This window comes from Herpailurus yagouaroundi, unplaced genomic scaffold, assembly GCF_014898765.1.
Source record: "Herpailurus yagouaroundi ecotype Mexico unplaced genomic scaffold, PumYag 142, whole genome shotgun sequence".
Lineage (NCBI taxonomy): Eukaryota > Metazoa > Chordata > Mammalia > Carnivora > Felidae > Herpailurus > Herpailurus yagouaroundi.
In genome coordinates this window covers 42,021,112-42,035,870 of record NW_024412397.1, presented here as the reverse complement: position 1 = coordinate 42,035,870, position 14,759 = coordinate 42,021,112, and the positions used below count along the sequence as shown (strand labels likewise).

At 39.5% G+C, this 14,759-nt stretch overlaps 1 protein-coding gene across 2 annotated transcripts in view; it reads right to left on the bottom strand.

Annotated features, from left to right (window-relative positions):
• Nucleotides 1-1,194: 1,194 nt before the first annotated feature.
• The window catches only part of DSC2 (desmocollin 2), a 36,182-nt gene continuing 22,617 nt past the window's right edge, over nt 1,195-14,759 (bottom strand). Inside the window, exons 10-16 of one of the 2 annotated variants that reach the window (XM_040479169.1) lie at nt 14,050-14,306; nt 13,785-13,927; nt 8,707-8,934; nt 5,613-5,849; nt 5,121-5,245; nt 2,579-2,836; nt 1,195-1,790 (exon numbers count right to left, since the gene is read on the bottom strand). In XM_040479169.1, coding sequence (XP_040335103.1) covers nt 1,593-1,790; nt 2,579-2,836; nt 5,121-5,245; nt 5,613-5,849; nt 8,707-8,934; nt 13,785-13,927; nt 14,050-14,306 — 1,446 coding nt within the window. In that variant the 3' untranslated portion in view covers nt 1,195-1,592. Of the gene's footprint in view, nt 1,791-1,882; nt 1,923-2,578; nt 2,837-5,120; nt 5,246-5,612; nt 5,850-8,706; nt 8,935-13,784; nt 13,928-14,049; nt 14,307-14,759 lie in introns of those variants that run through there. The other variant, XM_040479170.1, reaches the window with a different exon arrangement.

The following is a 14,759-nucleotide window of genomic DNA, read 5'->3' as shown; positions in this document are numbered from 1 at the left end:
AGAAGACTATTGAAAAGATAAATTGATTATGGAATAATTACCCAGTGTTAATCTTTAGGAATAATTGTCATAAGCCAACCTTGCGAATTTAAGATAGGCATATTCCTAACAATCATAGATAACAGAAATACATTTCAAATGTCCATGTGGTTAGTGTACATAGAAAATTCACTGACTGAAATCAGCTGTGAAACCTGGCCTGGAATTTGGTTGGCTGTTAAGTTTGATTTTGTCTTACTGTTTCAAAATATAAATAGTGTGGCCCACTCTACATTTGTTAAAAACTGTAACCTTAAAATATGGAAAAAAAAGACTTCTCAAACAGATAGACATAACTAGCCATTTCATCTAAAAAGTTATAAAATACTTATTCCTAGAGAGCTTTCATGATCCCTGTTCTGCAAAGCTTATTTCAAAATCCCTCACTATTTTGCATTTATAAACTGTGTCCTTGCATTAATGATATGAACTATAAACATGCTATTATATACCAAATAACCACATTCCAATTTTAAATATCCTTTTGTTAACACAGAATGTTGTATCTAATAAAAGCATGACATATTTTTACAGTTTTAATGGCAGAATTAAAGTTCCTTTGTTGAGGAAATAATGAAGCAATAACCAAGATACTTGAAACAATAACATCAACATGACATTAATTTCGAGAAAAACAGAGAATAATACACTTACATAAAACAAAAACAGAATAACTCGCTTTATAAAAGAAGAGTGATGGCTTTTTAAAATATTTAGACTCTCCAACCCAAGTAGAAATTTAAAAAATAAAGAGAAGAGAAAGAGAAGTAGAGAGAGAGAGAAACAGACACAGAGGGAAAGGGGGAGAGACAGAGAGAGAGAGACCAAAGACCAAGGCCTTGCAGAAATAAAAATACATTCTTAGAGCAGTTTTTAAAACTAAATTTTCCTGACAAGGTTGGTAACAGAGAAATTTAGATTCAGTTCAGGATTTTGTATAGAATACAACCTAGAAACTAAAGTCCACCAAAATGGAATTGTATTAACAGTCAATGCCTGGTTGGGACTCTCCCTTTACCTTGAGAAAGGTAATGCTGTGAGAATAAAACATTATCAAGAATGCAATATACACACTTCATAATGTTCAGGACAGCAACAGTTTTTAAGCACCACACAATTCATTAATTAGGTAAATGAATATAATGCTAAAGCAAGTTCTCTGAAATTTTCTATTAGGTTATATTTCAAGTAGCTTATGATATATACTTGAATTAATTACATTTTATTGCACTATAAGTTGGTTATTGACATTATACCCAAATGTAAACAATAATGTGGACTTCCTTAATTTTTCTACCTGTAGATCTCCTTGGATGGAAGACAACTAATTTATAACTATGTAAAAATTGGGTAATTTGTATACTTATTTACAGCATTTTTCTGTAAATATGCATTTGGCTAAAGAGATCTCATCAAAATAAAGAAGGGGAAAACCCAAAACATAGCATCTTCTATTTTTAAAAAATCCTGGCTTGTATTTAAAAAAGTGGGGGCGGGTGGGGGGCTGGGGAACAGATAAAGCCACTGGCTTTTGTAGACTTATTGGAATCCACTCATCTCCTTATGCACGCTTCTGCTAGTGTCCTAAATTTGGGTTCCAAATGATCCAAAAATTCAAGCCCATCTTCTTCTTGTCGTTCACTGCAACAACCTATAGAACCAGCCACTGATCCTTTTCCTTCATAGTTATACGTAAGGACGTAGTCTTGAGCATGCTTATGGTTGTCATCCTGATCACACAGTTGCACCTTCTGCCAGGGGAGAAACACAATATATTTTATTATTATTATTTTAAACACCAAAACTTACTAACATAAAAATAATTGCTTTGATTTACCTTTCATTGTTTAATTTTTAACCAGAGTGTGTCCTCTAATGGATTCCTACATATAAAAAATGCACATGATTGGTCTGTATCATAAATCACTCTATAAATTCACTCTATAGCATGTTTCTAAAAATCACATATGTGGCAGCAAGTATCCTAGGGTTCGTTTTACATAATCACGTCTAGAGTGAAATGCAAAATCCCATTAAACTGAACCCAAATGGTGGTGGGCTCAGATCTTTCCAGATAGGCTTACTGACCATAAGGCTATAATTGCCTCGTAACACACTTTTGGTTTCTAAGATACGATTTATCACATGGGAAATATTAACACAAAGTCATGGGAAAAAAAATAATTTGAATGTCATCACACAGATAACTTTTGTCTTTTAAAAATAAAATCACATAACCTGGGATAAAGATTCTTTTCAATTGTTCTTCTACCAAATAAATAAGACATTTCCTGTCCAGTAAGTAAGTAAGTATCATCTAACATTATTTCAGTAAGAACTAAAAACCAAACAAAATGAGAGGAAAAGTAAATATCCACTTAATATCTGAGCATTATTAAATCAAAATTGAGGAAAAACAACTTTCCAATTAAGTAGATTAATAATTAATTGAAAATAAAGGTGAGGCCACTAAATTGTAACAATTCAGAACGCTGAAAAGATATCAAAATCAATTCTTAGGACACCGAGGGAAACTCACTTCACCAAGGCGGGGCTGGGTGAAATTATGCCACTCGGAGTAGGTGTATCTGCAGTTGTCCGTCTCCACGTGTCCTCCCCTGCAGGAATCCAGGGTGTGATGATGCCCCGTCCCCCGGCACGATTCCAGGGTCTGGTGTCCGCCTTTCACCATTTCAATGGTCTCCTGGCCTCCATTTTTCACTCCTGATCCCAAGGTGCCACAAATTCCCTGAGCCGAACTGCCCACGGTATGGGTTGTGAAGCCATTCGTGGAACACTGAAACGGAAACCGTTGGCATTGGGGAAGTACAGAGAACAACCACCACCACAACAAAACGTAAATAATGTTATAAATTCTTGTGTTATAAGGTAAGCTCTCTGAGGGCAGGAACTAAATCTGTCTTGGCTATCCTGACCACCTGACTATCGTAACCCCAGGACTTCATGCAGTGTCCTGGAAATCGCCAACTGTCAAGTGGTCTATCCTTGAGACAAATCAGAAAGCTTAATGTATATTCCTCCTTTGAAAACTTCTTAGAGTATTGTACAACGTCACTTATTAAATCATTCCAACACCTCAAGCCTCAAAATCAGGATTCCGTTACCAATGTCTCAGATGTATTTACCCTGCTGGGTTTAAATTCATTCCCTTCACCTGCCTAGAGCAGACACAGAAATAATGATTGTGGGGAATAAGCTAATTAGCAAAAGAAAGATGCCTTGTTGACCCTGAGGTAGCAGGATCTCACTGTTTTAGTCCCTAGGCAGGCTAAGATAAACAGACTCAGGGCCTCGGGCATGCCAGAAATAACCACCTGCCTGGAGCCAGACCCCTAACACCAAAACCCCCTTTCCTTCACACACATGAGTTAACGTTCACGGTTTCATCGTCTCTTTGCACACGTCCATCACACTTGTATGCCTTCTGATCCTAATAAAAATGGAGCAAGGACCCTTACTCGGGGCTCTTGTTTCCTCCCGAACATTAGCCTCTCTTGCATTTTAATCCTGCGTCCACTCTCTGCCTGAGAACTCCAGACGCAGAGTCTACAACACATGATCAGTATTTTTTTTTTAATTTAAAAAATTTTTTTAAATGTATTTTTTAGAGAGAAAGAGAACAGGGCAGAGGCCCAGAGCGAGGGGGACAGAGGATCTGAAGCAGGCTTCACACTGATAGCAGAGAGCCTGATGTGGGGCTTGAAGCCATGAACCATGAGATGATGACCTGAGCCAAAATTGGATGCTTAACCCACTGAGCCACCCAGGCTCCCCGATTGGTATTTTTATTCAATGTCTAATCTAGTTACCCTCAACTAGAACAAAAATATAGAAATAAAGTTGCCATAAACATCTTGGCTGGAATAATAAATCCTTACAATCTTGGGGTGCCTTTTGTGGGTCGGTCGGTTGAGCTTCTGACTCTTGATTTTGGCTCAGGTCATAATCTCAGGGTTATGAGATCAAGTCAGGCTCCATGCTGGGTGTGCAGCCTGCTCAAGATTCTTTCCCTCTGCCTCTCCCACCCTTCCTGCTTATGTGTACTCTCTCTCCTTAAAAATAATTAATTAAAAAAAATTTTTTTTAACGTTTTATTTATTTTTGAGACAGGGAGAGACAGAGCATGAACAGGGGAGGGTCAGAGAGAGGGAGACACAGAATCTGAAACAGCCTCCAGGCTCTGAGCTGTCAGCACAAAGCCCGACGCGGGGCTCGAACTCATGGACCGCGAGATCACGACCTGAGCCGAAGTCGGCCGCTTAACCGACTGAACCACCCAGGCGCCCCTACAAATAATTAATTAATTAATTAAAAATAAAATCCTTGCAATCTCAATAAATAAAAATAAACCAGCAGAGATGCTTCTCTGGCCACTAATTTTCCATGGTTTGTTTTTGTAGGAAACGCTAAGTTTTGTTTTATTTTATTATTTTTTACACGTTTTACACTTTTTAAAGTTTTCTAAATCTGTCCTGTTCTTATCATCATTATGCTTTTTGTAGAAAATTTACATGTTCCTCATCCACATACTAGGCCAGAAACCAAAGCTGGACCTCTGTAGTCACTGGCTAGCACTGCTGGATCATAAATTTGACCTCAGGCTTCTTTCTAACCCACATTAGCACCGGAAAGACTCCATTAAAGTTCTTCCCACACAGATCAAAGCTTGTAGTCATTTTATTGCTGCTGCTAGGAAAAAAAAAAACAAACTTAAAATAATTATGCTGATGATCTGTGAATAATTAAATGAAATATTTTTACAGCACAAACAGCAGTTTCAATATATAAAAAAGACCTAAAGTTGAAATCATGAAACACTTCAAGTAGGAATAATAATGACAGGCTGAAGGATTTTTAGTGTGAAGTAACACCCTATGCCCACAGTGAAATATCACATATCATCATGAGAACCAACCTAATTTTATCTACTTCCACAGGAACAATGGGATTTTATATATTGTAAGGTACCCGATTGCAAAAGAACTTGTCCCAGAAAGAGAATTCCAGTTGGTTAGGCCAGTTTGTCCTTTGTGTTTATTTTAGAAAGACAAACTACTTACCATTTTGTCATCTCCAGGAGCTTCAGTGTTTGACACGATGAGGTTCTGCTGGGCTAAATCATCGGGAAACGCTTTGGGCTGTTTAGCTGTCCCGGTAGCCCCACAGACTAAGGTAAATAGGATACCTGGGGATGAGAGAAATTGCTTCCGTTTATCATAAAACAATGTGAAGTTACGAATTTAGGATGACTAATATGAAGACAGCTTTCCAGAAAACATACACATGATGGCCTATGGTGAAATCGTAGGCCAATTGGCAAGTCCGCCCTAACCAGAGATGCCGCGAAGACGTGCTATAAGGGCTGTATTTTTGCGCTGAATTTTAGGTCTGTGCTGAGAGAACAGTAGTTTCAATATATAAATTAAATATGTTGTGCTAAATTGAAATAGAACTATCTTCAAATGGCCAGCTACAGAGAGCAGTGTTGATTCGAAGAATGAGTCTTGAAAGTTATTTCAGAGGTTCTTATTTGAGTTCATGCAGGGACTTACAAAAGAGCAATGCTATGCCCAGCAGTATTGCAAGGATGGCCCATTTTCCAAGCCTCACTTCTCCGTTGCCAGTCCTTGGGTCTGTGCGAAGTGCGCAATCATTTTCAGTAACACAGTCACATAGTATCACTTTTAATGGAGTGACGACTGACAGGCCATGTCTGTCTCTAACTCTGATAGGTACTTGATATGGTCCAAATGGAAGGTCGTTCTTATAGAAAAGATGAGCCGCTGTATCTGAAAGAAAATAAAACCGAGTGATATAGAATGTCACAAATGCCTCCCATGTTAGGATGTTCACCAAATTTCTCCACAAATGGATCTTCCTGATAGGAGGGCACAGCTGGCATGTGAATATGGGAAAGGACTGAAGAGTTCTCATCTACCTCGATGGTAAACATACCGCAAAGAAAACTTTATCCCTGCTGTGTCTTATAGAAATGTCTTTTGGCTTTTGGGAATAATATATTTTTCCATCCATAAACAAACCTTTTCCAATCACAAGTAATAGGCTTGTTAAGACATTGGCCTTTATCACCACTTTAAAAATTTTTAAGAGAAACATACAGTGCAATTTTCATTTATACACGATTCATCATAGAGTAACAGTCTGAAATTCTGGACATTTCTCCTTACTTTGTTTGCATATATTGTGCCAAACAGTATCACACAGTTGTGACTTACTGTCAGAGACTGATTCTGACAACTTAGAACGTGGCTGACCTTGAACATACCAGCAGGCATGAGCGGTCTGCTGCTACAGCATCTCATGGTCCTATAGGACCATGTATTTGCTTTTAGGTCAAGGGTGGAAAATATCCACGTCAAAATCCAGTTGAGTCTTAAGCACATATCCAAAGATATAATATTATCCTGAACGTAAACACCACATGCGCATGTCCAAGAACAATCCCCCCCACAGTGTGACAATTCCATTGATTTTTAAGGTGTTTGAAGCTGTAATTTGGATGTTTGGGTAAAGAAATCAGTGAATAAGTCTATTATAAAGGAAAGGATGGTGTGCGCCTGGGTGGCTCAGTCGGTTGAGCGTCCAACTTCAGCTCAGGTCACGATCTCATAGCTTGTGAGTTTAAGCCTCGCAACGGACTCTCTGCTGTCAGCGTGGAGCCCGCGTTCGATTCTCTGTCTCCCTCTCTGTCTGCCCCTCTCCCACTAGCTCTCTCTCTCTCAAAAATAAATAAACGTTTTAAAAAAGAAAACCAAATAAAAGAAAGCATGGTTTACTTGGTAAGTTTATGTGTAGGAAATAATACTAAGATTAACAAAACCAAAATTGATGGTGCATAATGTGCCATGGTCTGATGCATTCATTATCCTGTTGACTCCCTCAAATAATCCCACTTTACATATGAGTAAATTAAGGCCCAAAGAGAATAAATAGCATGGTCATATTTATGTCACTAATAAACAGTGGAGCCAGCATTTAACACAGCCTATCTGACTTCAAAGCCTCTTTAGGATATGTTCTTCTTGATTTGGTGTTTCCCAGACTTTGGGTTACTTCACAGATGAGTAAAACTTTAAAGTAACAAAGCTTTGACCAACATAATCCTGCCACTGTTTTACTGTATGAAGTAGGAATATTAAAAAAAAAAAATTACCATCTCGCTCCACATTATCTAAAAAGAAATGATATTATTGACACTAAATCAGTAGAAAGAACAAAATCTAAAAATAAGGTTAGTTGTTCCCAAGAAAGAACAGTTGATAACCTTACACACATACACACACACCAGAACACTGTTTTTAGAAAGACTGAAAATGCTCCTGGTCCACAGAGCAGGATTCGGGACACAGGGTCTTAACTTGTCGCCGTAGCTTCTATGTGTCCTTGTTTTACTTCCCTCTTCCTATTTCCCTTCCCTTGGCTCACAACTTTTGTTTCTTAATTTGTCATAAAAGAAATAGAGGAATATTCATTGGAAGCATGGGGTTGAAAACCATTCAAGGACACCATAAGGGCAAACCCTCTGTTTATGGCAGATCTTGAACCGTGAACGCTGAAGTGGGGGGCGACCAGGCCATCAGGGCCCGTGGGCAGAACAGTCAGGAGATGCCGAGAGCACCGCAGAGTGAAGAGCCGATGGAGTGAGTGAGGCAGCTGGCATGGAGAGGCCCCTCCATTTTGCCATTCTTATCACCATAGATCCTCTCGTGGGGAAAGTCAGAAGTACAGACTAGGAACTAAGTTGGGGGAGAATCCCAACTAGAAAATAAAAGACGAGAAAAGGTCAGAGGTCAATGCAGTGCAGAGACAAGGGACAGCAGAGTGGACACTGTGACGCATACCCAGATTCCCTACACTCAGGGACATACTGTCCTCACATTGTCCCAGCTGTTTGGGGAGGCCATAAGCTTCTTCAGTGTCTGTGCCATTTTGCCAAAAGTCACGCCCCTCAAGGCACCCACTCCACAGACTGAGCCATGAAAGAGTAGAGAGGCTCAACTTGGGGCCCCCTGAAGGGCCATTAACTCAGACTCCCTGTGGGGTTAACTACAGCTGTTCTTTGACTTGGCTGCAGCTTGGCTTTTCTCTGCCCAATTCTGCTTTCCTTCCTTTCACATCTACTGATGCCAAGCAAATTCCTTATTAATACTCTGCCTGAGAAACTCTTGTCTCAGAGTTTACTTCCTAGGGAACAGACCTGCAACATATGGTGATCCCTTACGACCTAGGAAACCATTAGTGAGTGAAGAATCTATGTGGAGGAGAGGTCAGCAAGTCAGGAAGTGATGGCATTAGACCCAGGCTAAGGTGGGATATGTACAGGGGAGGGGAATGGGGACTCACACAGCCCCTAACAGAATCTTGACACAGGAGAGATTAGAAACAGTGCAAGAGGGGCACCTGGGTGGCTCAGTCAGTTAAGCAACCGGCTCTTGATTTTGGTTCAGGTCATGGTCTCATGGTTCCTGAGTTTGAGTCCTACCTCCCACCACACCGGAATGGAGGAACTTTCCTTCTTTTATTGGTGGTTCCCACACGGTGATTATTCTCATGTTACATCAAGAAAAAAAATATTTTAGACATCCGGATGCTGAAAAGGACAAAGTCATGTTTAGTAATACGTACCATTAATTTTTGTCAGTCTCCACATTCTTTCTATGCCTGCATCAGGAACACTCTCCAAACTGAAGTCAAAGGGTGGGCCATTTATAGGATCGTCAAGATCCACTGCAGAGATGTCCGCAGATGACATGACGGTTTTGCAGATGACCACCGTCTGTTTTGGGATAACTGGGCCATTATCGTTCACATCTTCAAGTATAATTCCCAGTGTCCCAGTACACGTTCTCCCATCTAGAAAATTGGATATAAAAATAGAACATTTTAATGTTCTGAGTTTTAACTAGGAAATTCTACATTGGAAAAAAAAAGTTTTAAATGTGAATTTGGCACTTGTGACATATCAATGACAAGCGCAAAGCTGTGCCCTTAAGGAATGTTAAAAAAAAATTGTCACTTTCGGATGGGTTGGAGAGATAATAACTATTTAGATTTGTCATCTATTCACTATCCATGCAACTGAGATGGAAACTGTTATAGAGGTTAGTTTTTTTTTTTTTAATTTTTTTTTTCAACGTTTATTTTATTTTTGGGACAGAGAGAGACAGAGCACGAACGGGGGAGGGGCAGAGAGAGAGGGAGACACAGAATCGGAAACAGGCTCCAGGCTCTGAGCCATCAGCCCAGAGCCCGACGCGGGGCTCGAACTCACGGACCGCGAGATCGTGACCTGGCTGAAGTCGGACGCTTAACCGACTGCGCCACCCAGGCGCCATAGAGGTTAGTTTTGACTGATTTTTAAAAAGGAGAAAAGAGGATGAACAAGGGCATTTCTGGTATACTTAAAAGCACGAGGACATTCAGGAAGGTGGGAAAGTATAACATGCACATCCATGTTCTAGACATAATGAAGGGGAAGGCAAATTGGTTGGAGTTCAAAACCTCAGAGAAGAGCCAAGGGTCCTTGAAAGCCATTCTAAGGAGCCTGCAGTTTAATATACATCTAGGAAGTGAGTAAGGTTTTGGAGCAGGGGAACTGAAAGGTAAGACTGTGGATATGGAAGATTAGAACAACATAGTACATAGGACCATTTGAAGGACGAAAGACTCCAGAAGCAGAAAATCACTTGCAAACCAAACTAATCAGAGTGGCTGTAGCCTAAGGAATGCATCTATCTATAGATTTATTTTATGTTTTATGTTTATTTATTTGTTTTGAGACAGAACAAGAGAACGAGCAGGGGGGAAGGGGCAGAGAGAGAAGGAGAGAGAATCCCAAGCAGGTCCCTCGGTGTCAGCACGAGTCTAACTTGGGGCGTGAACCCACGAACTATGAGATCATGACCTGACAAGAAACCAAGAGTTGGACGCATAACCGACTGAGCCACCCAGGTGCCCCTCATCTGTCTATATATATTTAATAAAAACTTACTGAATAACCACTTTGTACAGGGCACTGTGCTGGCAAACAACCTAGGGGATTCAAAGAGGAAGTGAGCATGTGTCCAGGCCACAAACCAGTAACATAGTTGTGAAGCCCGAAGCTGAACACAAATCCAGGACTTCTGTCTCTAAACCACTTATTCTTTCTTCCATTTAATAAGAAGGGCTTGGATATCAAGCGGGGAGAAGAGGGGAACAAACCTGTGCTGCCTGCTGCCTGGGGCCGTGTCTTAGATAAAACTGCCAACCTAGGAGAGCTGGAAGATGGGGCACAGCCCTACAGTCACAACCTCAACCCAGGCAACAGGACCTATGATACTTGCAGTGTCTTCAGGGGCCAGAACTGGTTCTGAAACGTGGGGCACAGCAAAGGACAAGGTGGGGGCAACTCTAAGACTCCTATGGGGTGAAGCAGGAAAGAGGGAGAAACCAACAACAAAGAGACAACCGAACACCTCCCACGTGATAGAAGCTTGCAAGTTAAAATTCCAGAAGGAGCAAGATTAATGCTAAAAGGAAAACCAAAATCATCCATCAGAAGATTGATTCACCCTACACAAGACATCTTTGAAACATGTATGTTTAGTATCTTCAAAGACATAAAAAGGGCAACTACTTAAACAACAATGAAATTATAGCTTAAATTCCAGTAGAAATAAAACAGCAACATTCCTCTCATAGGGACTCTAGAAGAAGAGAACAACTAGAACGTCGGGGAAGCAGTATTTAAATACATAATTGCTGAGAATATCCCATAATTAAAGAAAAACATGATCTTCCGTGCTAGATAAATAAAAATACATTCACACCGTAAGTGTTGTATTGAAACTATAGAATGCAACCTAAGGAACTATAAAAGTTATCTAGACATACTATCCACAAAGGGACAATAGTGAGATTGACAGTAGGATAAACATCAGCAACAAGAGATGCCACAAGATAATGGAGTATGACCTGCACAGTGTTGAGGAAAAGAAGGAGTTAATTCAAAACGTTAAACCAAGTCAAATTATCAAGTCAAGCATGAGAATGATATTTTTCAGAGCAAGTCAGGCAGGATTTAACACCTATACCACACCATTGGACGGACTAGTAAAGGACATGCACCAGCAAGAAGAAACGGGGAACCAGGAGAGAAGAAATGAGATGACAAGAGAGAAGAAACAAGCTGCCAAGAAACAATGCAACTATCTCTCATTTTGGACAACTAAACACAGAGGGAGAAGAAGAGGGAGACAAAGGAAGCAGGGAGATGCGTATTTCATCTACCTGGCATACTTTTCTCAGGGCAGAATAATTTCACTTCTCACAATCTCTTGTTCTCACGCTATGTGCTATTTTCTGGCTCTCTCCGGAAATTGGGACTGCTGGTGGTCTTGAACACTTCTTTTCCATTTGAGTCCACGCACTGAGTTGAAAGCACACGGCTTACTGACCGCATCTAATTGCATTGTCTTTGAAAGTTGAAACTCTTCCGTGTTTGCTCTTCTACTACTGTGCTGAATGCCTGAATTTCCTTCCATTAAACATTTGGAGTTGTTCAATACACTCCGTTTTTTTTGCACACTGTCATTCATATTGGTGTACAATATGTAAACCAAAGATCTTAGACATCTAATTCAGTGTCTCACAGCTGTTATTCATCTGTTGATTAAATAAATAATCCCCTTATTCATTGGAGCGTATGCATGCAATGGTCACCTAATGTCAAAGCGATTCTATATAAGTACTAATTCCAAATATGAAGTCATGCAAAGCCATGGTTTTGTGACTTTTGTGCATGGCGCCCTCCTGGTAAATGTTTCAAACATTTTTTGAAAGCACGCTCCTCCCCAAAGCGCGAATAATACAACAAACACAGAAACCTAAAACTGAGCTATACGGAGGAGATACTTGAGTGACACTGCCAGGAGAGCTGAATTTGAGAAGATACTGAGAAGAAGAGAAATTGAACGCCAACTGAAGAAATAGCTATGTTCAGGAGAGCGGATGGTGGTACCAGAAAACATGTGGATAATAGAGGAGTGTGTGGAACAATTTATACACAGAAGCGTTGCAAGAGAGTTTCAGAAAGAGGAAGTAAGTGCTGTAGAGAAGCAGGAGGGTGGGAAGTGAGAAATGGACCCAGAGGTCAGTGCTCACTCACGAAAGAGACTCATTAGGAAGCAGCTGGGGTGGGGGGTGGGGGGCAAATGAAATTAGCTAGTATAGATTTTAGAAAAAGGTACAAACAAAAACACACAAAAAACATCCTTTTGTAGAATCTCCGTTCAAGGAATAAATAGACATAAAATTATTTATCCCCTACCCTCTTCAACAGAAATGAATGGGAAAGGCCCCACTACACATTTATTCTATTCTGCAGTGATGATTAACTCATCTAAACTCCATACACATATTTGATCTCTCAATTATTTAATCTCTTCTGCAACAAAGGAGAATGTAGAATAAAATTATATCCCAAATGTCTAATCCCAGATAGTAGTTTTATCTTATCTATCAACAAACCATTTGCCAAGTGCTATTTAAAATATAAAAAGAATAGGGGTGCCTAACTGGCTCAGTCAGTTAAGCATCCGACTTCAGCTTAGGTCATGATTTCACGGTTCGTGGGTTTGAGCCCCACATCAGCCTCTGTGCTGACAGCTCAGAACCTGGAGCCTGCTTCGGATTCTGTGTCTCCCCCTCTCTCTACCCCTCCCCTGGTTGGGCTCTGTCTCTCTCTCTCTCTCAAAAATAAACATTAAAAAAAGAATGTAAAAAGAACAGATTTGATTTTCATATCATTCTTCTTTTTCACTTGCCTTTGACCAAATAGCAGGTCTTTACAACGTACAAAGGAAGCTGAGGCCTTAAAGGGTAATCTTCAATTAATCAAAGTTAAATTAATAATAATTACAACCTTTCCAATTCAGCCAATGGATATGAACCATCTCTCATTAATTTAGAGAGGACTGAAATACCTAAAACATCTTTCAAAGTCACTTCTAAGTTCCAACTTTGTAAGCCAAAGTGTAATAACTTATGTTTACTGGAGCTGGCATATTTTGTTTATGGATGCACAAAGGTCAAACGTATAACATGTACTAAATGGGTCTCATATATAACCACTGTGCTCATACTTCCCTCAGTTTGGTAGGACTCACAGGACATTTTAAATTTCATATGGTTTTATGGATTCACAGAATTTGTCTTCCTAATTTTATAATATACTATTAATCGTATCTATGATTACTTTTATATAATGTCCTTAATCAGAATTCTAACCCCCAAGTATATTGATAGTTTCTTGTAAAAAGACAGAACCGTTTTCCAGGAATGCACTATGGGGCAGTAAGTATGTTCTCCCTGCAATGAATTTTCCTTCCACAGTGAATATTTTAAAAAGAGATGACTAGATAAATTGAAGTTACCAAAGTAACTTTCTCAATGTTCAATTATTGTTTACTTTTAATAAGCCACGGTTTCGAGTATTTCTATAACTAAATTATTTTATAATTACACAAAACGGGGGGTGTTATTAGAAAGCAAACATGAATTAATAAATTACAGCAAACTTCTCACTTGCTCTATGTCTTTTGGAGGAGAAATACATTTTGAAAATATATGCAGCTGATTTAAAAATCTATACTGTTGGCTTAAACACTGAGGATGTAAGTAGGTGAGAATTGATGTAGCAGGATTAAAAGCAAAGTTCTTACCTTTGCCTGATGCAAGGATTGTAATATTATATGCACCACCTCTGATGGTCTCTGTCTCTCTATCCAGGCTTCTGAAAGTTGTGATTGATCCTGAGTTTTCATCTACTGTCACCCACCCTTTTGGATCAGTTAATTTCTTATACCTGTTAATAATGATAAATTAAAATGACAAAATGGGTCATAGGCCAAATTATAAATTCTGGCATCAAAACAAGTTATGAATTTTAAAAACATGGTAAATTTGGAGTTAACTAAAAGAAGATACCTTATGCCACTGCTACTTTTCGTCTCGGGGTCATATGCTTTATATCCGTCGCTCTTTGTTCCCGGTGGCGCATTTTCTCTAATTTGAACGGTTTGCACTGCAGGGCTACACTCGGGGCCCTCATCCTGATTTTTTACATTAACGGTAACTGTTGCTGTGCTCATGACTGATCGTGAACTAGCCTCTTTAGAATACGGAGCTTCATTAACTACACCAATTTGTAGGTTCACCTGTTGTCTTTCTTCATAATTCAGTGGCTACAAAAGCAAGTGTGTTGAAAATCAGATCAAGACGTTTAACGTTTGGCCATGCTAAGTGGCATACATAACTCGTGCCGGGAATAGTCCTGACAATATTAAACATAGACTCAGAAACGAGGTGGTGGTTGGAAGAGGAGAATCCTTCAACTGATTCAGTATTTGGGTGGACAAAACCAGCAAAACAAAACAAACAAAAACTGTTCCTCAACTGCAAGTAATATCAGAGGTCCTGATAATGATTGCAAAAAGTATGTGAGGTTAACACTTGAGATGTTAGGAACTCCATAACCTAACCAATAGTTATTTTCTGCTCCATTCATTTTTGGGACAACTTATCCTACCATTCTGACATGAATAAAATTATTTGTACCTGGTTTGGGGTAGAAACTATGGGTCAAATTTTCTGAAATGTTTTTCAGAGAGGACAGAGAAGAAACTGGAAAGCTCATG